Source organism: Meriones unguiculatus, chromosome 7, assembly GCF_030254825.1.
Source record: "Meriones unguiculatus strain TT.TT164.6M chromosome 7, Bangor_MerUng_6.1, whole genome shotgun sequence".
Taxonomy (NCBI): domain Eukaryota; kingdom Metazoa; phylum Chordata; class Mammalia; order Rodentia; family Muridae; genus Meriones; species Meriones unguiculatus.
In genome coordinates, this window is record NC_083355.1 from 3,146,456 (window position 1) to 3,169,154 (window position 22,699).

A 22,699-nucleotide genomic window follows, 5' to 3' on the forward strand; every position below is an offset into this window, starting at 1 on the left:
CATGCCACCCATCAGAGGAGCTGGAAACAGGCAAACCCAGGCATACATAGTGGGGCTGTTGGGCTGGCAGGTTCTTGTGGTGAAGGGTGGGTAGTGCAAGCTAATGAAACAGGCCTCCCTTTGGGACAGTGGAAGCACTTTGGGGCGAGCATGGTAATGGCTGCACCCGATGCATCCTCATTTTGTTTGTGACAAAGCCCCAGGCCTATGTTGCTCAGGCTAGCCCTGAACCCAGGCCCAGCAATCCTCCAGTCTCAGGCTCCTCAGTAGCTGGGCCCAAACATAGCACTGTGCAAAACCGGATCGTGAATATTCCACAAAGCTGTATTTTAACTGAAAGGATTTTCTCTCAGAACACATCACACAGACGCTGTCTACAAGCCCACCTTCGGGCTGTGGCCTGCCCCTCGCTGGGTAGGGAAATGGGTACATTCCCTGTAGCTTCTGGCCATACTGGCAGTCTGGAGAGCCACCCTGCCCATGACTTGCTGAGAAGAGGGTCTGAGTTGTGTGATGCCAGGCTGAGTGGTGTTGGTGTGCTGGGCAGCGTGTGGTATGACTTCCCTGTGTTCAGAGCAGAGGAGTCAGAGGGGTTGCTGGGCGGGGACCCTGCCACGCTCTGGTGCCTCACAGCAGTGGGAGATGCCTGCTCAAGCAAGGCAGGGTCGGACACTCTGTAAGCTGTTCCCTCCTCATCCGAGAGGCTGGCCTTAAAGACTCACTGCCCTGGCCTCTAGGGCCCTACTCCAAACTGCTTTCCTCCACGCAAGGATGCCCTGTGCCAGGCCCCAAAGGAAGCCCTCACCCACCTCTTCTGGCTGCATGGGAGGCTGGAAAGGCCGTATTTCCCACCTGACACCTGAGCTTTGCTTGAGGATTCTCGCCATGGTGGTTCAGCCTCAGCATTTTGCTCTCCCCACCCCCTCCACAGTTCTGTCTTGACGGGGCTTGAGAAGGGAGGAATCTGGAAGAAGTTAGGAAGGCAGATGGTGGGGCCAGCTGCAGGCCCTCCGGCTCTGGCTTCCAAAGGAATGCCAGGGAACATGGAGTGTGAGTGTGTGTGCGTGTGTGTTTGAGTGGCAGGGAAGGGTGGGGGGCGCACCCCTGGGAGACCTGCCAGTCTGAGGCACTCTGATAGATCCAAGGTACTAACCTGGGACTCTGACTCAGCAAGTAGGTGGAGTGAGGCCACAGCTGTGCGGGGTTCCGGCTCAAGTGCACACTTCCTTTCCCACACGACACTATGGGAGGTGGGGGCCATGGACACCACAGGGCTTACCTTCCTGTTCAGACACCCTGGGTGGCCCCGGGGTTCCTGCAGACACAGCAGGCGTGTGGAGGGGAGGGTGCTGCCCTCTGCCCCACACCTCATGGACTGGGAACCAGCTGCCGGCTCCATCACAGAGGGCAGCAGCACACCCGCCCCGAGGGGTCTCGGCAGTCACTACACACCGGATTAGGAGCTGAGGCTAGGGGACTGGGTGTCCCAGGAGAGCCATCCCTGCTGTCCTCCTCTATCACTGACCCTCAGTCCATGCTGACCACCTCCCAGGGGTGTCCACCTGTCACCTCCCCTCCAGGAAGTCAGGGACTGGGGTTCAGGCAGGAGACATGCTATAGGCCCACCACCTGTGTCCCACCTCAGCTGCCACTCTGGTGTCCCTAGGATGTGCGGGAGGACAGGGTGCCACAGCCATGCTGGAAGCCACCTCTGTGGCCTGCCTCAGCAGCCTGTCAAGCCCACCCAGATAATCCGCCGGCTTAAACAGACCTGCCTTCTCACAGGGATGGGATTTTGACGCTCCCTCTGGTGAGAGGGTGGCAGGAAGAGGAGTGAGGAGCCAAGCCTGGGGCTTTCTCACCATGGGCCTCAGCCGGCTTCCCATCTGGCACCCTCTGTGCAGCTGACTCCCTGACGCCCACTATGGAGCCTGCTCCAGGCTTGAGGCTTTCCCACTGCAGGTCCCCCAAGCTCCATGGCAGGCAGGCTTATGGACGGGAACTATGGGGCTGCAGCCCAACTATGCCCATAGAAGGACAGTCTACGGTGGCTGCGATGGTGATGTAGCCGTGATCCCGGAGAATAAAGCCACCAAGCCAGAACCAGATCTGTATTCAACAGAAGTGGAAGTACAGAGCTGCAGGTGCTGACACAGGCTGCCAACCTGAGGGCCTCTGGGTACCTGAAGCCTGAGGCTCTTCACGTACCCTGATGCTCATGTGTGTTTCCTGGTCTGTAATGTGGTCTAGCTGGGCCATGGTGACCACAATGACTAGCCGGAGATGGACGAGGCTGGCAGCCACCAGCCCAGGCTAACATGCCTGCTGCACCCTCTTGGGGTTTTGGCCACGGTAGCCTCTGGGGCCTGGTGCTCTACCCATGGCAGTGGGTGAGGTCCCCACAGCCCGAGATAATCTTCTCAGGGTGGGGACTGTGCCAGGCTGGAGAAGGACAACACAGGTCTGAGTATTCTTGATGCCCAGTTCCCTTCAACTGCTGGTCCTTCTGCTGCTCCTGGAGGTCTGGCTCGGGTCTTTCAGGTCCGTGCTGGTACCTCTGCCACGGTCTTCAGGAGGCCTGCCTCCATCTGCAGGGCTTCCTGGACCTCCTTTGGGGCATGACTTTAGCCTCTGCTCCTTCTGGCTCCTGGTAATGACATCAAGAAGCAGGAAACATAAAAAGCCAGGGTGTGTCAGAAGTCCCCTGGCTCTGTAAGGCCTGATGAAGGGCCCAAAGCTACCCAGGGTAGGAGCAAGGGAGGTTCATCCTTAACTACTCATGCCCCAGCCAAGGTGGGGCCTCTGTCTTCACCTGGGCAGTGAGGTGCCCCAGAGGCAGGGATCAGGACTGAAGCTGTCTTGATCAAGACTGAAGCAATATATCAGTAGACTTGGGGAGGGGCATGCATACAGAAAGGGGGTGGAGGGTGGGACCAGGAGGGGAGGAGGGAGGTGCTTATGGGGGGATACAAAATAAATAAAGTGTAATTAATAAAAGTTAAATTAAAAATTAAAAAAAGACTGAAGCAATAGCTCCATGTTCTATTGCTGATGCCCTGTGCCTCAGTTTCCTTGCCTGTGCAATGGGGTCACAGTATCTGTTTCTTGGCAAGGCTTCCCTAAGTCCTGATCTGGCAATACCAGTTTGGGTAAAGAATTCATGCCAGCCTTGTGTCCCTAGCTGAGACTGTGTCTGCTGACAAGACTCACTGTGTCTCAAAGCTTGAAGGACAAGAACTCCTGTGATCAGGAGACAGGCATGTGAGGGAATGTTACAAAGAAAAGAACCATGTCTGACTCCAAAGACCAGACCTGTTCTAGGGAGACCTGGCTGGACCTCTGGACAGATGAAGGGGACCAGAAAAGGCCAGGTAACTGTACCGGGCAGTTTTATGTCAGTTTGACATGAACTACAGCCATCTGAGAGGGAGCCTCGGTTAAAAAAATGTCTCCGTAAGATCAGGCTGCAGGCAAGCCTGTAGAGCATTTTCTTAATTAGTGATGGAGGGAGGGCCCGGCGCACTGGGGGTGGGGCCATCCCTGGGCTGGTAGTCCTGGGTTCTGTAGGAAAGCAGGCTGAGCAAGCCACGGGGAGCACCGCCCGGGCTGAAGCAGGCCTGTATCAGCTCCTGCCTCCAGATTCCTATCTTGCCCTGCCTGAGTTCCTGTCCTGACTTCCTCCAATGATGAACAGTGATGTGGAAGCCAAATAAACTCTTTCCTCCCCAACTTGCTTTTGGCCATGGTGTTTCTTTCCTCACAGCAACAGAAACCCTAACTAGGATAGCAACCATGTTTGGACCAGCTGAGCCGTAGTCCTAGGTCCTCTGCCAGGCCTGCTCTCACACTGTGGCCCTAAGGTCAAACCCTTCGTCAAGGACAGGCTGGCTCACACACAGCCCCTTGAGGGCATTCTTCCTATACTTACTTCTCATTCTTTTGTGCAGGAGACCCAGGGTGTCCTAGAGTCCTTCGGATGTACTCTCGAGAGCGGATGTCAGCCTGAAAGACACACAGTTGTGGCCAGCCTGGAACCACTTTATACCCTTCCAGAGGCAGCCCACACAGGCTATCGTGTCCTTTGGGGACATCAGTCCCACCAGTGTGCAGCTCACAGAGATGCCGGAGCCATAGGGCTGAGGTGAATAGGCTGAGGATCCTGGCTCCTCCCAGCATTAGCTGGCTGACCTGGTGAAACCTGGGTCCAGAGCTCCAGCTTCTCCACGCTGCCCAGACCTCTCCTCTGATCCACAGGCCAGGTGTCTATCATCTCTGGCTGTCCCTCTGATGGGTGTCAAGTGTAACCAACACCTGCCCACCTCCAGAAAGTTTGGCAAGTTACCACAATTAAAAAGGGCTTGTGGGCCACAGGCAGGGACGGGGTGGGACTCAGAGTTGATATACCCCCACCCCCACACTGCCACCTCTAGGTGCCTGGCCTCAGGAAGCCCCTGATCCCAGCTCAGATGGGTTTAGCTTAGCTTTGGGATGACTCACTGAGAGCAACAGCTAATCCTGAAAACAGCTTCTCCTCAGCCAAGGGAAGTAGGCCGTGGGCAGTGGGCTGTCCTGATGGGCAGGGCCTAGACCTGGTACAAGGAATGCAGCAGGGCCTGAAACCAATAGCCCTACTGGCTTGTACTAGAGTCTGGGTACGTACCAGAGAAGAGGGAAGGCAGACCCTAGAGACAGGCACCAGTCCCTCCTTGGAGAACTTTGGGGAAGTGGAATTGTCAGGAGGGAGCTCTGCTGAGGGCCAGTGGAAAGAAGATAGGTCAAGAGGCACAGCTGGTCCTGCTGGGCAGGGCCAAGCCTTATTCCCTTCCCCCTGTCAGCCTGGGCTCCTGGGAGATCATGTGCTTGCTGTGTGCAGGGCAGGCTCTCTTGTTCTAGGCATGTGCTGGCTTTCAGTAGTCAAGGTGCTTTGCAGGAGACTGACCCCTTACCTGCTAGGACAGAAACTACTGTAACCTGGGGAAAAACAAGGTCAAAAGAGCAGGTCTGGGACTGCATAACACTGGGCTATAAGTCCTACGAAGGGTATCAGCTTTCTCTCATTAGACCAAAATGGAAAGGGAAAGGCTCCCTGGGGCTAGGGACGCAGCTCAAAGGTTTGAGAGACCCTGCATCTGCCACTGCAGCAACAATACAGATGAGGACAGGTTGAAGAGGGCCTCCCTGGGAAGGACAACAGCTCAATCACTCCCAGAAGCCACCTCTGGGCAAACCTTTTCAGGAGCAGGGCTGAGCATCACTGGAGGCACAGCCCGCTGCTGCCACCTGGTGGCTGTCTGTGGAGCGTTCTTGGATGAAGTTAAAGTCTGACATCTCCAGATAGCCATTTATTTGCACCGGTCTATGAGGATGGACTCCCTTTTCTCAGGGAGGTTGTAAGTCTCTCCTGATCAGGGTGACCCCAGGTCTTGTAAAGGGCGTCACATAGTCCTCAGGACAGATTACAGGCTAGACCCTTTCCTGATAAGGAAACCACTCCAACCAGCATCTGGGAATGCCTAGAAATGCCCCACCCTACTAAGGAGCTTAGTCTTCAGCAGTGACCTTCAATAATGCTTGGAGATTGCCCTATACATAGGCTAATTCAATACTGTGTTCTCCTTGTGTTAAGACAAAGATACTGCATGAAAAATGAGGCACTGTACCACTACTTGCAAATCAAGTATCCCTGATCCCCTGACCCTGGCAAATCAAACACTTTCAACCTCGAAATCCCTCCCTCTGCCCAAGGTTTATAAATCCCTGATTTCAAATAAATGTGGTGGGGGAGGGGGGAATATGCATGCTGGCTGGCTAACTGGTTTTGTGATACTGTCGGCTTTCCACCTTGGCTGCCTGAGATTAGTCATTTATCCTGTCAGGACCAGGCCTGCCCTCTGGGCCACTGGGCCTGGACCTTGCTAGGCCTGTGTTTTAGCTGCAAGCTGATCAGGCAAGGGCTTTCACTCAGCACAGCAGTTTAACCAAGAGCTGTAACACCTTAGTATTGCCATAGGTTTTGGAACTCCTGACTTTCCACTGCCACTGGTGATCTCATTCTAAAAGAGCTAAATTGTAACACTCTGTGGAAAATCTTTTATACCACAGCCTAGCATGTGGGCCTCTCCTTAAAGCACTCTAGTCACTCCTGAGAGAAATGGAGCCCCCTTCTCTGTCCGGAAGCCGGTTCTAGGCTCCTGCCGAAATCCCCCATGGAGGATGACGGCCCTTCTGTGCATCTGCAGCTCTCCTGAGGGCTGAGCCTGTAGCTTCTCTGCTCATTGCCCTGTTTCACACCTCCCGAGGACCTCAGCCTCCTGAGTGTACACAGTGATAGGGCCTGGAATCTGAGGCTTCCTGCCTCCCCACTCCAGCTGACCCAGGGCTTTTGCTGGTGTCTTTCCAGAGCCTGCGCTGTCCTGTCCTCCTCTAAAGAATGGCCTTGCCAGGGTCCCCAACCTCAGGGCCTCTGTGGGACAGGCACCCGCATGTGAGAGGTGATGCAGAAAGGTGACCTATGCATGCTGGGAGCTCCGATGCTGCTTCCCTGAGGCCGAGATGCCTGGCTTATCAGAGCGCGGAGCCTCTGGGTCCTCAGTGCAGCGTAGGCAACAGGTGCCTGGCACAGCCATCCCCTGGGGACTCAATTGGTTTCCCTGGCACCAGCACAAGCCTGCTCAATGTAGCCACTGACAAGGGCCGCTCCCCACTGGTCCTGCCCGAGATGTGGTAACTTTGGAAAGACAAGGTGTTCTAGCACCTGCACGGCCGGTGCTGGGTGCCAGAGGCTTGGCAAGGCAGAGGCAGCATGGTGGCAAGAATCTCCAAGTAAAGCAGCCTCTCCTCTACACTCCTGCCTACAGGACTCAGCCCCACCCAGCTCTCGATCCAGGGGCTGGGATGCATTCTCAGATCCCTGCAAAGACCCACCCCAGGTGAGACTGTGTGGCAATGGCAGGCCCTCCCCCCAGCCCCCATACCTGGCGTATAGGTTCTGGGACCCGGAACCTACAGCAACAGTGGGTCAGGCGCACAGCGACCTCCAGGCTTACTCTGTGGCCCACAGAGACATAGAGGGGATTGGTGCTGCGGTCATGGCTCTTCAGGGCCTGTGGATGGAGGGGGTCAAGCACAGATGGGGCATGTTCCTGTGGAGCAGGACTAAGGTTCTGAGGAGGTCCTGGTGGCAGGAAGGAGTTCACAGGGTGCAGGGACTCTGGGGTTGTTGGCCCTCAGCTATCTTCAGGTGGCACATGGGTGAGAGCAGCCAGAGGAGGACTGACACAGCACACCCTGGTTGGTGGCAGGATATTAGAGGACAGGGTCCAGCCTGCATAAGCGCCTGGTCTAGTGGACCCCGAGTCTGGACAGGGCACAGCCTTCTGGGCACTCACCATTCCCAGGACAGTCCCAGAGTTGCCCACCAGAGGAAATGTGTCTCCCCCAGCCTGCAGGAGCATAATCTGGGAAACACAGAAAAAAAAACTATAAAAATACTTTTATAAAAATGTGTATAGTGGGGCTGGAGAGATGGCCCAGTGGTCAAAAGCATGGGCTGCTCTTCCAGAGGACCCAGGTTCAATTCCCAGAACCCACATGGCAGCTCACAACTGTCTGCAACTGTAGTTCCAGAGGATCCAACCCCTCACACAGACATACATGTAGGCAAAACAATGCACATGAAATAAAAATAAACACATAAAAAAAAAACAAACAACAAAGGGCTGGACGCAGTGGCACACGCCTGTAATCCCAGCACTCAGGAAGGCAGAAGCAGGTGGGTCTCTATGAGTTCAAGGCCAGCCTGCTCTACAAAAGCAAGTCTAGGACAGTGAAGGCTACACAGAAAAACACTGTCTCAAAAAAAAAAAAGTCTAAGCAGTGATGAGAGGGCCTCATTTTGGCTAGGAGCCACCCTCCATCACGGCAGTACACTCAGAGGTGGCACTGAGTCTGTTGGCAATGGTGCTGAGGTCACTGCCATGAAGCTCAATGTACCCTGGTAACGGGCTTGGAGAAGCGGTTGTGGTTTGCCAACGCCCCACAAGGCAGGTGGAGGGAACACAGGTGCGCTGGGCTCAGCAGTCCACGTCCAGGCTGAAGCTACCACCTCTCGCGCCCCCTCTCCAGCTATGGATTTGGCACGTCAACTCGAAGCCCTTTTCTTTCGGGTGAGACAGGATCAGCACACCCAGTGATCAGGACCTGGTTCTCCCTGCTCCACAGCTCAACCTGCTCCACAGCTCAACCGGTGTCGAGAAGTCACCCTCCGCACAGGCTCCTGGGAGCTAGGAGAGCGATGCCAGGGCCCTGCTCTTGGGACTTGCCCAAGGGACAAGCACATCAATGGCCCCCCCTGGATGAGGATGGCATACCCCAGTGAGGACTCTGGGGTAGAAAACGGCAAACTGGAGGCGGGCGGAGCGAGGGCCGGAGTTGGCACTTACTTACTGTGGTGCCAACCACAGTAAACCTGGATTGCAGGCTGGCTGCAAACGGCACGGGACGGGAGAAGGTGGCTGGGGTGAGATGGGAGGCCTGGAAAGCCTGTCCCCAGAACTGGAGGACACGGCCTGGCCTGAGTGCCGCAATGGCACAGACGTAGGGAAGCAAGGGAGGCAGATGTGGTGGAGGGCTGTGAGTCACTGCTAGGTGAGCTGCCCAGGGGTGCATGGAACGAAGTGCCTGGGAAAAGCAGGTCTTCTGGGCAAGAAACCAGGGATGTGAGGTGTGTGCAGCAGGCCAGGCTAGCCCTGAGGGCCCCATCCCAGGGCTAACAGAGCTGCACACTAGCTGGGTCATAGGGAGCCCCAAGGCCCTCCTCACCTTCTCCTTGTGCAGAGCATCGTTCTCCAGCCCGTCCACCTGCAGGAGCTTCTTGGCCACCCCAATGCAGGGCAGCTCTGTAAGGACACCAAGGTGGCAGGCCACCCCAAAGCCTGCATGGGAGCAAAGGGGGTGAGCTAGGTGGTGGGGATGGGATAGGGAACCGATTAGAATCTCTCATCTACAGACAGACTCTTGAGCAGGAACCCAACTGACTGGACTATGAGCGAGGCCCTGTGTCCTGACCTCAGCAGTATTAAGGATGGCATGTGGGAAGCCTTCTTCCTCTGACAGTGTGGGTGACCTAAGGCACAACACATCCTCAAAACCTTTCACCCTCTACCATCTGGGACTGTCCTCAGGCCTCTGCATCTGGCCCCTAAGGTCCTGCAATCAGGGGCCTAGATTGCAGTGGCTGGGAATATACACCCAGGAGTGGTCTGCTGGCCCAGAACTGGTGTCCATCCTCTAGCTCCAGGCCTAGGGTTTCTAGCCAGGCCCTTATCGTTACCGCAGGCTAGGATGGTTGATACCTCCCTCATGTCTTGCTTGGGAGTGTGACTGTACCCTTCTCCAGGCCACAGTGCCCTGGCATGAACAGGGACAATGGAGCTAACCTGAGCTCAGTCCTGTGCCTCTTTATCATCACTGGGGATGGGCCAGCATAGGGTACTATGGGAGGCAAGTGGGTGGACAGAGGTGGGTGACAGTAGGGGCTCTTTTGGGTGGCAAACACTCTACTCACACTCAGTACCCATCTGAGCCTTTCCGGAGGATTACCTCGCTGGTGAAGCACCCCGTTTCCATCCACAAGAAGGACCTACAGAGCCACAGAGGAGTCAATCGGCTGGGCTGTCCTGGGGCAGCAAAAAGGGGAGATGGCAACAGGGGCCCTGGTCTTTTAAACTCTCACCCCCTCCTTCTGTGGGTGGCAGTGGTTGAGGGGCCTTCCCTCCCTAGGCACAAGACGGGGTGTTCTCCTGACCTTAGGAAGCACCTACCTGGGGCATGAGGCTTGGATCCTTCTCCTGCAGCTGCTGTACCAACTCTACCAGGAAAGGCACCTCTCGGAAGGCCAGGAAGCCTGACACATAAGGGGCCTCCAGGCCAACCATGTGGCTGTCCTCATATACCACCTGACAGCAAAGCCCACAGGTATAGGTCAGATGCTGGCTGCATTCCTCTGCCATCCACCCATGGCTCCCACCTGTGCCTAGGAGGAGAGCAGGGTTTGAAAGACAGGGCAAAATGATCTGCCTGCAAGTGGGTGGTGGCAAGTCGACTTAAATTTCATCTTATAAGTGCTTGCTTGGGGCCTGGTATGGACAAGAGCCCCAACACCAAGTGTATACAGGGAACACCCTCAGGGCCTGGTGTGTATGAGGAGCGGCTGCACCCCTAAACCTCATCTCTTTCAGGAGCTTGGCTGAGGTGAGGGCCAGCCTCAGGCCTACTGAGGCTCAGAGTAGAAGGCCCGGAGCAAGCATGCTGTGAGCTGGGCAGTACTGTGTGCACCTCAGAAGGACCACAGGAGGACGGTGGTCCATCATCACCTGGAGGTGCCTCTAAAAGCCAACTGAGCACTAAGGGGCTCAGGCTAGGGCTCTGCACACAGCATGGGGTGTGAGCTCCTGACTCTGTAACTCCATCAGCCTCACTGGCCTGCTGTAGAGACCCACTCCTACTGTGTCCATTTCTCCCTGCCCCCCCCTCCAGGCTCCTGATGAGGGTTTCCAGACCACAATTCCCATGAGCCCTTGAAGCTGGATCTGCACCTAAGTGTACCTAGAGAACTGGCCACTGGGTGCTGGGGCTTGGCCTAACACTTCACCAAGGACTCAGGAAGAAACTTCTCAAAGCTGCCAATGACTCTAAATGGGGTGTTCACTCAGAATCCGGCTCAGACAGCAACACATGAAGACCACTACAGAAAAAGACAACTGATCAAAATGCAGTGCTGCAGATTCCAGCCCCAACTGATAGATGCACCTGCAACCCAACTCCTAAGGCCCAGGGACCGTTGTGGAACAGTGGGTAGAAAGACTGTAAGAGCCAGAGGAACAAGGAGTTTGTGTGGGACTGTTCTAGAAATGTCAGAAGCTGCAGCCATGGATTCCCAACAACATGGCTGCCTACATGACCTGAACATGGATGACACATAAACTTGGACAGGGGAAAGCTCAGGAGGCCTCAACCCCAGACAAAGAACTACAGGCAACTGAAGAATGCTGCGAGCAGGAGAAGCAGTCTTCCCTAGGAAAGAGCACACCAATCTGGGTAATCAAGTGGTCAACCCTGAAATCATATACACATAAGTAACATTACAGAGTAGCAGACAGTGTATGGAGGGAGTCTGGAGGGAGTAAAGGGAAAAAGGAAATTTACAATTGTACTGTGGTATCAAAAATAATTAAGAAAACATGCCTAGTGCCTTAGGCTGTGCTTACACAAATGTGTGGACACGAGACCATGAACCCACATGACCCTGACTGCACCAGGGTGAGCCGTAATTGCTGGACTGCACAGGTACGAGGTGCAGGATGGACCCTGCTGACAGCATCAGTAGGCACCAGCAGTAAGTGAGGCATTGTAAGTCACTGTGGCCTTCAGGACGGGGCCAACAGTGGGAGGTGGGGAAGGGCCTTCCTTCTACGCTTTGCTGCCTGGGCAGCACTGATGAGTAACCGTCAGAGAAGCCTCTTCTACCATGGAAAAGGACACAGAGGCTACAAATGGCCAGCTATGGGAGGAGCTATCCCATACGGCTGCCATCTGTCAAGGGTGCTGAGGACAGAACTCCTTCCTGTGTAAAGGAAGACCATTAGTTCTCCAACCAAGCTTTACTCCTGGGAAGCCCTCTGTAGGAGATGTGCTTCCCCCGTAAAGGAGCTGCGGCTCTGGAACTGTGTTTAATAGCTTTTCTGTGGCATACTTTACATTTGACAAAACTCATTTGTGAAGTGTGTGACTCAGTGAGGTTTGGTGTTCCCACCATCATTATGATCTTACTTTAAATACTGCATTTATTTTTAGTGTACGAGTGTTCTGTCTGCAGGTCTGGAAACACACCACGTGTGGTGCCCATGGCGGCCAGAAGAGGGCCATGGGATCCCCTGGAATGAACTTACGCACAGTTGTGAGATGCCATGTGGGTGCTGAGCACTGAACCTAGGTCCTTTGTGATAGCAAGCACACTTAACTGCCCAGCAAGCTCTCCATGGCCCCGAATCCAATTCTAGAACAGTTCCTCAATTCCTAATTAGTCTGGTCCTAAATAGAAGTTACACCTCTCCAAACTATGTTCAGCTTTAGTGTGATCATCGACTTTGGTTAGACTTGTAGTTTCTTGAGTGGGGTTGGAGAGATAGCTTAATGGTTAAGAGCACTGGCTGCTCTTCCAGAGTACCTGGGTTCAATCCTCAGTACCCACATAGAAGCTCACAACCACAACTGTCTGTAATTCTAGTAGGAAATCGAACATCCTGTGGCCTCCACAGTCATCAGGCATGTAGAGTGCACAGCCATGATATAAACAAAAGCCCCATATGCATACAATAATTTTAATCATGTAGAAGACACACCTCTGAATACGCCTGTGAGAACATTTCAGAGGCTCAGTTCAGGAGGGAAGATCCACCCCGAATGTGGGTGGTGCCATCCATGGGCTGTGGTCCAGGCACATAAAGGAGAGCTGGCGAGCTAAGCTCCAACATCCCATTTTCCTGCTTTCTGGTCTGCTGAGATGTGAACAAGCAGCCTCAGACTCCTGCCTCCATGGACTGTGCCTTGAAAGCATGAGCAACATAAACCCACACTCGTCTCTGTCACGTGTACCTAATATGCTTAGGTTCCACAGATGCTCATCCTTCAGGAGCCTGCTTCTGCAATCTGTATCTCTAAACACACTCCAGGGGAGCCACAGGCAGGCAACTGGGAACCAATGGGACACACTCTTCCACAACTCTCCCCTGACTTAAGACTGCAAGAAGCAAATGCTGACTGAATGTGCAAGCATGGGCACTCTGCTCAGTGCTGGACCACAGCACAACTGTGGCATGCCACTGCCCTTGAGAGTGCTCAGTGAGGGGGTAAAGATGGAACACTGCCTGGTAGGTTTCACATGGGTGAGCAACGTTATGACAGCAGGTACACTGAATAAGGCTTAAGGCCACAAGTCAGGGTGCTTAAGTCTGCAGAGGGAAACGCTGGAAGAGGGCAATCTGCCAGCTGCTTCCTACACAACTGTTTCTTTTCTTAAGACAAGGTTTCTTTGTGCAGTCCTGGCTGTCCTGGAACTCACTCTATAGACTAGGCATCAAAGGTGCAAGCCACGGCTGCCCAGCTTCCTACACAACTCTTTAAGAGTTGGCATTAATACCATCATTGTTCTTGTTGGCTTTCTGTTGCTGTGACAAAATACTCAGGCCAAGAGCAACTTGAGGAGAAAAGGGTTTATTTCAACTTGCACCTTCAAGTCACAATCCACATTTGAGGAAAGCCAGAATGGGAACGCAAGCACAAACTGAAGCAAAACCCTGGAGAAACACTGCTTACTGCTCACTCAGCCAACTTTCCTATACAGTCCAGGCCCACTTGCCTACAGTGATCTGGGCCTCTTATCTGAATAATCAATTACAACAATCCCTCACAGATGTGGCCACAGGTCAATCTCAGGCAATTCTACTCAAGCTCCCTCTTTCTAGGTGACGCTGGATAATGTCAAGTTGATAATCTTTCTCACAAGGTTAGAGGGGAAAATAGGTGGAAGGGATAGTGTGGGGAGGGTAGACCCAGGGTATCACAGGAGCTGCCGGGGGCCAGTGCCTCTGCTCTTACCTCCTACACTACCACTGAGAGTAACCAGGGACCCATAAGGCCGTGAGACCTAGCTCCTTCCTACTACATAGCGGGCTCAGAGCACAGCAGGCATTTTGCATTTGTGTTGAAATGGAACTTAAAGGGACCTTCTGGGCAAGGCATAAAGCTATAGAGGTGGGAAGAACCTGCTGCTTTTGGAGGAGTGATGGTAGAAATGCTAAAGCTGGGTGCAGCCAAGGCTTCCTGAGCGGCTACTGTAGATGAACCACAGGCCAACTGCTCGTTCCTGCACATTATCTATTTAGAGATGACCTTAGTGTGTCACGTACACCAGGGCAAGTCAAGATAGCTGGCACCAAAATTTACCCTCTGGAGAGGGAGACAGGCTATGTTCATTTCCGTATGACAAAGGAGAGGTTTGAGGTTGCTATTGTCTTTAAATTCATACAGTGAAATTTTAACCTACAGAAGGGACTACATTAAGAAGTGGGGCATAGGGGCTGGAGAGATGGCTCAGAGGTTAAGAGCACTAGCTGTTCTTCCAAAGGTCCAGAGTTTAATTCCCAGCACCCACATGGTGGCTCATAACCATTTGTAGTGAGATCTGGTGCCCTCTTCTGGTATCTAGGCACACATGCAGGCAGGGTACTTATATAAATAATAAATCTTTAAAAAAAAAAACTATTAAAAAAAGTAGAGAGAAAAAAAAATACTGGGAGCACTTCGGAGGTGACTAAATCACATGTGAGGACATAAGAATTGTAACAGGGCCCAGACCTTAGCACAACTGACTCCATGAGGAAAGTACCATTCAGACTGTAAAATTCAGCATGTAAATAGCACCACCTGCCAAAACCAAAACCTAATGCGTCACAGTCTATATAGTTCTGGGAAAGCTTCAAACCATACTAACTGCTCTTTAGCTTCTGCAGTTCCACTTCTATTCTTGTTAACTGAAGTATGTCAAACCAGAACATGGTTTTTGTGCTTAAAGACTCACCCTGAGAAAGGCTCAGTGCAACAGTGGGGTTCCAAGGGTAGTGGCTGGCCGGCTAATACTTTCTGTTGGCTTGAACCCATGTCCAGGCAGTCTTCTCTATCTAGCCCATAACAGAACACAGGGAGAAGGGCCTATCTGAATCTCAAAGTCTTACCAGAGCCTCACAATCTCTCTTTACTCCTTGATCCTGAACTTCGTCTTCACAATCAAGAGAAATGCTCATTTACAAGCTACGCAGCCTGAGGCATTTTGCTTTATGAGACAACTCTGGTCTTCTGGGATGAAGGCGGTTCTCTAGAGTAATGTGTAAACTGGCTTTTCAAACAGTGGGACCAGCCAGGTGAGGGCCAGTCTCGGAGAGAAGGCATGTCTACACAGACAGGCCATCAGATCACTGTCTGAAGGATTTAAAGCTATGAAGATCAGTGTTTGGGAAGTGTTGAGGACAGTGTGGAAGGGGAAGCATCAGGGTCACACCCAGCAGGGAACAGAGCACAAGGGGCCTCTATGTCACGTAACAAGTATGCACTTTATTACCTGTAAGACCATGGAAAGGGCACTGAAGGGTTTTGCTGTTTTGAGACATGGTCCCATGTATCCCACTTTGGCCTTGAGCTTTTGCTCCTCTTCCTTAGCCTTCCAAAGGACAAGATTACAGCTGTGTGCATCATCACACAAAGAAAAAAGTTTGGTGAGGGCCTGTGACTGGATCACACTTGCTTTTTACAAAAACTGTGGACCAAAGAACACTCGAGGCAAGGAAGCCTATGAAAAAACAGGCAAGTAGCCTACAGAAGGGATGACTGTTGCATACACATGCAAAGGACAGAGGGATGCAAACAGGAGGAGAGAGTCCAGCAACACTTAAGAGGTAGAAGACGAGGAAGAATGGGGAGTATCGTGTTTGTGGGAGAACAGGAATAAGGTACAATAATAAACATGTATGAAAATAACAACTAAAAACTTTATTTTTCATCTTTCCAGACAGGGTTTTTCTGTAACAGCCCTGGCTGTCCGAAAACTCCATTTTTAAACCAGGCTCGCCTCAAACTCTGAGATTCACCTGCCTCTACTTTCCAAGTGCTGGGATTAAAGGTGTGTGCCGCCAGACCAGCTGAAAACCATTTTTTAAAAATTGTAGTTCAAAAAATTAAAAACAGCTGGGCTAGTGGCTCATGCCTTTAATCCCAACACCCAGGAGGCAGAGGCAGGTAGATCTCTGTGAGTTTGAGGCCAGCCTGGTCTACAAAGTGAGTGCAGGACAGCCGGGCCACATAAAAGAAATCCTGTCTGAAAAACCAAAATAAAATAAAAGAAAAATAAATAACTTAAAAGATGGAGCTAGTGTGAGACAAGATAGAGAGTAGGAGGTCTAGAAGCCTGTGGTGTGGTGCTGTGAGCCACTAAAGTGAGCAACCCACGATGAAAACCAGACCTGGGATTGTCTGTGGATCCCTTAAAAAAAAAAAAAAAAAAAAAAAAAAGATTTAATCTGTGTAGGTATGTGTGGGCTTGTGGGAGTTTATGTATACCACATGCATGCCCCTACGTAGCATGTCCCAGGTCATGAGTCAGCTTCCTAGCATCAAAAATTCTGAAAAGCACGGAGGTGGGGGGCGATAAAAAAAAAGGAAATTCACAGAACTGTAGCCCTTCTCTTATCCCTATCTTGGGAGCCAGAGTCCCCGTAGCCTAGCCTACGAACGGAACTGCACCAGGCTCATCCCAGCCAGGTTACCTTGAGCTCTGGGTAGCTCAGCACCACCAGGGAAGCGCAGGCCTGGGTACTATCCCCTTTTACGAAGGACACGTCCACGCCCCCGACCCTCTGCAGGCCAGAGAAGGTGGGGTCCTGCTGCCAGGCCTCGGTGTCACGTTCCACCACGCGCGCCTTCAGCCTGGCTTGTTCCCTACAAAGACACAAACACCAAACCGGGCTCAGGGCCCACGCGAGAGCGCGACCCTCGTGGAGTCATCCCCCGTCCATCCAACCCGCCCTCCTTTATTCCCCATCAAGCCAGAACGAGGAAGAAAAGCGCTCCACGAGGCGATACACAGTACCGGAAACGGGCACCACGCCCACAAAGGCAGGCGGCAACTTCCGGCAGCTGGCGGCCGCGCCAGGCCCACGGTGCGGCACTGATGTTCAGTTTCTCAGCCGCCAAAGGGGCTGTGCGGCCAGAATGACATTGGCGAAGGCCACCACCCTTGGGTACTGCACGACCTGGACCCCGTTACCGTTTCCAGAGCGACAGGGTTTCCTCTGGCGGACATTCCGTGGCCTTGTGGGCCATACTTAGGGCCGCTACGCTTCTACAACGTCACTTCCGGAGCGACCCGCGCCGAACCTTCAGCGGTCGCCGCCGCCACCAGAGGCCGCTGTCACAGCAAGGCTGTGCGTCGAGCGCTGGCTGCTACCTTCCGGAGCGACTCTCCAGACACCGGCTAGTCCCCTGTCCTGTAGGTGGGTTGCCGCCCGGAGTTTGGAAATGCGAACTCTGCTCTGCACCTTACCGGCGTCTACAGCCCTCTCAGGAAGCGGAAGAATTGGCCAGCACTTGGCATCCCTCGCACTCCCCGAGCCCTGGAGCCAGGCGCTTCCCTTACTGCAGATTCTGTAGTTCTGAGGTCAGGTTCAGGTCCGCACATTGCTCCTGGGCGCGAGCTTGCGGAGCAGAGAACCACTCTAAATTTATAGTCTAAAGGAGGAAGAGACACCTTTGCAGCATAAATTCTTAACTTGTATCGATTGTGAGAAACCCCAAGTGCGAAATAGCGAATCAAAAGACTAGTGAAAGTGAGGGGCCTGGGCATGCCTTTAATGCCAGCATTTGGGAGGCAGAGGCAGGTGGATTTCTGAATTCTAGGCCAGCCTGGTTTACAGAAATTGAGTTCCAAGACAGCCAGGGCTACACAGAGAAACCCTATCTCGAAAAGATAAATAAAAAATAAATAAAAAGATCCTGCAGACCAGGGTGTGTGTTAGGGTTCTTTAGAGGAACAGAACTGAAAGAATTTAACGCTTGCCAATGAGAGTGAGGGCAAGCAGGCAAAAAGCAAGAGCTTCCTTCCATGTCCTTTTATACAGGCTGCCACCACGTGCCCTAGATTTAGGCTGGGTCTCTGGACCTTGGATACTCCAATCAAGAAAGTTGCTCATAGGTGTGTCCAACTGCTTGGGCTTTAGTTCCTTCCAGATACCTACAGTTAAGTCTCCAAATAAGATTATCTACCACACAGGTGGCAACGCAAAACAAAATGCAAAATTGGCTGATGCTCAATGATTTGAGAGGGTGATGGGGGATGAAAATGACTAGAGTTCACCATAGACAGTGCAAGGGTCAAAGAAGAAAGAATATAAATGAGAATGTGGCAGGCAGAGGGAACAACATTTGTGCCAAGTGAAGAGGGCAGTGGGTGTTAAAGGCATCAGCTAAGTTTGGCTTACAGTTTGCTAGAATTCAGAGAAGTGTATACCTAAGTCAGTAGTTTTGTATACATACATGAGTATATGTTTTCAGGGGAAAATATAAAAGGCTTGGATTAGACCAAACTAAAGTTTGTGGTTTGGGAAAGGCTTCCTGTAATACAACTGACAGACCTTGAAAGCTAGCCAATTTTCAGTTGAGAAAGTCCTGTTTGTCTAGCACTCGCTGCATAGCAGACATTGTGCTGTTTGTCTACCCTGTGTTCTTTTTACCATAGACCTGGAAGGCATTTTGCAGAGGAGGCAACTCCGGTTTGAAGAGGTGGCTGTCCTATAGTCACTGAGCTGGCTGACAGGAGAGCCAGCACCATGCTCAGGTAGGCCTGGCTTTGACAGAGAGTGGTCAGGGTAAAGAATTTGGCGTTTGGGAACCTTTCATGTCAGGGAGATGGGACAAAAGTTATGGTTTCTGAAGAAGTTACGGCTGAGGTGTTGATTGAAAGGAACACTGATCTTGATGTCTGTGTGGGAAGGGAACACAGCAGTAACAGCTCCAGATTATGTGGGCTACTGTAAGTGCTGCACCCTGCCCTCCTGACTCTTATCCTGGATGGCTGAGACATTCTGGTGTGGTGTACCATAGTACTACAGAGGTGAGAGTTTCCAGCATTGCTGAAAGGAGAAAGGCGCTTTTCTTGTGCTCATTTTCCAGTATGAAGAAAACATGGATTCTGGATGCTTGTGCCCAGGTTTGCTTAGCAAGCTAAGGGGCCAAAAAGTGCAGAAAGCAATACAGATTCTAGTTTGCTTGGTATTCAGCTCAGGGCCTTGGGATTTTCTCCTCTGCCCAGTGGTCACCTCTCCAGACTCAGGTGGTTTAGCAGCCTGATATTTTTTAGTGCTTTTCTCCAAGGGTCTGACACTTCTACCTCCCTTCCACCAACCCCCTAACCCTGGGTATGAGAAAGAATGTTAGTGGGGAGGGGGGTGCAAGACCCCTTTTACTTCTGGCCTTTTAGGGTCAGTTGGACTCCTTTGGGGCAATACCAGTCTCTGTTGACAGCAGACACAACAGGCAGTCTCTTCCGAGCCACCGTGTTGAAACATTTCTATCTCCAAGCCACCACGGTCTCACCGCTCCAAACTGTCACATGCCACACACCACAGGGCACACCTTCTCCCAGAGCTCTCCTCTTTATCTTCCTGAATCCTAGGCCATGCCCCTCTCCCTGCTTCACTAGGCAGGCTGGTACCAGCTGGCAAAGACCACACCCCACGAGACAGTTATCAGCTGTGACAAACTAAAGTCCAATCTAAAATCCCACAGTTAGGATTAAAACAAAAACATTTACATAACATAACTGAGTTTCCAAAGAAACCAGAGACTTCCACTTCGGACATTCAACACTCAACACCTGTTGAGGAGCTCTTTCCTCCTGAGACACTGGCACCTGAGAAGCAGAGGGAGGCTCTGGAGCCCAGAAGTCCAAAGACTTACTAGATTTGCCTTCAAGGTGAAATGAGTTAGGAGTTACAGGGAGAAAAGGGACCTGTGGAGATAACTGTTACTGTTCAGGGGTCCCTAGGGTTCAGCTTTGATAAAGTGTTACCCAAGCAGGGTTGGACCTTTCAGGGATGCAGTTCTGAGTCACTAGACTTGTACCTAGACTTGTTTGGAGTCATTTCTGTGGTCTTCTGGTGAACATATTATTTGGGTGATTACGTGTGTGCTTACCCCTCTCCAGTAAGTCCTGTAACAGCATGAGGCATGTTCCTGCTCACAACCTGGTACTTCGGGGCACCCAGACTTGGGTCACTTGTGTGACCTGGCTGAGCCCTCTGAGCCACTGCTTTCTTCTTGGAACTGAAGTAGCTCATGACTATTTCAGTTAATAAATGGCCAGTCATGCAATGCTTTAGGAAAGGCATGGGATTTGAATTACTGCTTCTCTTTCCTATTTCTAAGGGCTCTTCCTTATTACAGCCCAATTTGCTGAATCAGCTCATCTCTATTTCCTGGTAGATGTGTTCAGTGGCAGTAGGGCAGTGCTGTCTCTATCATAAACAAGAGTCCTGCTCAGAGGAGAAAAAAAAAAAAAAAAAGAGCGTAGGTTTTGTTCTGCACCCTATTGTAGACTACAGCAGGAACATTTCCACAGAAAACCAAAAACCATCTCGAAAAGCCTCATGTAAGAAATGGAAACTGCACTCAAAAGGATTTTAAAAATCTAAAAATTCACCATTTTTTAAATGAGAGAAAGTGTGTGTGTGGGGGGGACTGGAGAGATGGCTCAGAGGTAAGAGCACTGGCTGCTGTTCCAGGGGTCCTGAGTTCAAGTCCCAGCAACTACATAGTGGTTCACAACCCTTTATAATGAGGTCCGGTGGGCAGGTGTACATGCAGTGCAGAAGACTGTATACATAATAAATATTAAAAAATAATGTGTGTGTGTGTGTGCGCATGGGCACGCGTGTGGGAGCGCTTGGAGAAGCCAGTTCTCTCCTTTACTACATGGGTTCCCAGGGTTGTCAGGCTGGGTGCCAGTTGCCCTTAGTCGCTGAGACATCTCCTGGATCCAAAAAGAGCTCTTAGCTGTAAAGCTCAAGTTTATTAAAATAGGAATGACAAAAATGATGCAGTTTACTTTTGCCGGTGTTAGATCCATGTATTTTGTACAGACACTGAAACACTACATAGACAGAAACAGCATACAAAATTAAACATCTTAATTAAAAATTCTTCATGACAGAAAAAACAAAAACAAACAAACACCTAGGCTGAGGCCAAAAAACAAAAGCCTTTACAACAAGAAACAGTATGGGGCTGAGCTGCCCTCTGAGGTATCATAGGTGTTGGGAAGTTCAGTGAGCCCAGTGCCCCGAAAGAACATCCATTCAACAGGAAACCTGGGGGGAGGACACGCGAGGACGGGTGCTCTAGTTTGGAATAAGAGATCACTGTTGCTGTGAACACAGTCTGAAATGCGTTACTGGCAGAGCCTGGCCCCCATATCAGGCTGTGAGGGGTATGGTTCCAGATGCACCTTCTACTGGTGGAGCTGAGTCCATTGCAGGGCTGACCACCATGCTGTGTTTTTGTAGCTCAGAGTCCCTGGGCCCTAGCGTTCAAGACTTGAGAAGGAAATGACTTCCAGCTCGTAAACACTGTTCTTACATCTGCAGATGGTGGTGAGAGGCCAGTTGTGAGTGTCCAGAAGGATGGAGGGAACCCGAGTTGATTGACACAGAGTGGCAGCACAAGGTCAGGGTGGGCTCTTCCTCCTCCTCTTTACCTGGTCTGCACTCAGCCAGCTCGCTGCGTACTCAGGAGGCTAAGCTCACAGTGCGTGCTGGCTGGACAGCTGCAGTCAGTAACCCTTCACAGTACTCTCCGATGCCTTTCTTTTGAACATGCTGAAACTGAATTTTAGGGCACCACATATACTCTACCCTAGTCACAGTGCCAGTTCCTAAACACCACTGATCGAGGCTTACACTAACACATTTTCACTTGAAATCTCAAGCTGTAGGAACTGGAAACTGCACTGGCCAGTCTGCTGTGCTTTTTGTTGTTTGTCCCCTGTCTCATCTGTGGTGCTGGGGAGAGAACCCAGGGCTCTGCACAAGGTGGGCAAGCGCCCTACCACCCAACAGTTCCCGCTCTCCAATTTAGTCACCCTTCCGCACTCCCCGTCCAGGGTTCTCAGGGAGTGTTTGGCTTTGTCCCATTGAAATTAGAAGTGACTCATGGTGGGGTTGACATTAGCTCTTGTTCATGTGGCCTTACAGCTTTTACCAGCACCTTGGGTTTCCTTGGTTTGGTGTACCAATTTTCATACATCTTGCAAACCAAGAGATAAGTGCATAGTATTTATAAATTCAGGGACTGGAAGACAGAATAAAATGAGATTCTTCTGTATATATGCTATGGAATAAAAAATTACTACCTTTGTTTTTGCTCTCTCTATGCAATAAAGTGGTGGCCATGGAATATGAGGTAAGAGCCTGGCAGTCTTAAGGATCATTGTTGGGTGTGATCTTACTGCACTCTAGTTTCTTCTGGAATGTACAGGAGGCAGTTGATTGCCAATTTTGTTTCATCATACTTGACGAACTTTTAGAATAGGCACATGTTCCAGAAACAGCTTGGCTCTCAAAAAGCCACCAGATTGTATGGTGTGTGTGAGCCTTGAATCCAGTGCTGTGTGCACTCTCCTTCACACAAGGCCACAGCTATGGTGGGGGTGGGGTGTTGAGGAAGGCAGAGGTGCTCTACCTCACTTGCCGCTCCTGTTTGCGTGTGGCAGCTGCTTTCCACACAGAGATGCAGCTGGACAGGAGTATCTCTTCTGGGAACTGGGACTCCACTTCTGGAAGGACATCACTCTCTTTAGTCTCCATGTAACTCACCAGAGTCTCCTTGAGGCTGGAAAATCAAGGAACAAGAGAGTTTTTAACATCAACCCAGCAAGAGGTCATGCTTTCCAGTTCAAGAGGACCAAGATGCTTGCAAGACCAGACACACCGAGAGAGACATTCTTGGAAGAGATAGCTAACTGTTCTACCTCCTTCACACAGTGGTGTGGCTTCTGCTGCAAAGTGAACATTTGTTTATGTAACTCTACTTGATATAA

The 22,699-nt window shown here is 51.6% G+C and overlaps 2 protein-coding genes across 6 annotated transcripts in view; both read right to left on the reverse strand.

Moving 5' to 3' along the window:
- Positions 1-310: 310 nt before the first annotated feature.
- Positions 311-16,963, reverse strand: Endov (endonuclease V). Of its 4 annotated transcripts, XM_060386281.1 has the most exons (10): positions 16,700-16,929; positions 16,377-16,548; positions 14,639-14,738; positions 9,822-9,956; positions 9,601-9,640; positions 8,821-8,933; positions 7,389-7,457; positions 6,975-7,103; positions 3,929-4,002; positions 311-2,647 (listed from the first exon to the last, which is right to left on the reverse strand). In XM_060386281.1, exons 4-10 carry the CDS (start codon positions 9,933-9,935, stop codon positions 2,491-2,493), a joined length of 696 nt encoding a protein of 231 aa, XP_060242264.1. In that variant the 5' UTR covers positions 9,936-9,956; positions 14,639-14,738; positions 16,377-16,548; positions 16,700-16,929; the 3' UTR covers positions 311-2,490. The 4 variants fall into 4 exon arrangements, with proteins under 4 accessions (XP_060242264.1, XP_021495266.1, XP_021495281.1 ...); XM_021639591.2 differs by lacking the exon at positions 14,639-14,738 and having other exon boundaries at positions 16,877-16,963; XM_021639606.2 differs by lacking the exon at positions 14,639-14,738 and having other exon boundaries at positions 9,822-10,033; positions 16,700-16,928.
- Positions 16,964-20,705: 3,742 nt separating this feature from the next.
- Rnf213 (ring finger protein 213) overlaps positions 20,706-22,699 on the reverse strand; it is an 86,614-nt gene continuing 84,620 nt past the window's right edge. For both annotated transcript variants that reach the window (XM_060386279.1, XM_021639392.2), the window contains one exon: positions 20,706-22,491. In XM_060386279.1, coding sequence (XP_060242262.1) covers positions 22,338-22,491 — 154 coding nt within the window. In that variant the 3' untranslated portion in view covers positions 20,706-22,337. The remainder of the gene's footprint in view (positions 22,492-22,699) is intronic.

Excerpts from the sequence above, each read along its gene's own strand:
- Endov (XM_021639591.2), bottom strand. The coding sequence starts at position 16,932 with ATGGCCCACAAGGCCACGGAATGTCCGCCAGAGGAAACCCTGTCGCTC. Across the intron at positions 16,549-16,876 it reads ACCCTGTCGCTCTGGAAACG|GGAACAAGCCAGGCTGAAGG; the intron begins GTAACGGGGTCC and ends GTGTCTTTGTAG. Across the intron at positions 2,648-3,928 it reads CCTGCACAAAAGAATGAGAA|GAGCCAGAAGGAGCAGAGGC; the intron begins GTAAGTATAGGA and ends TGTCATTACCAG.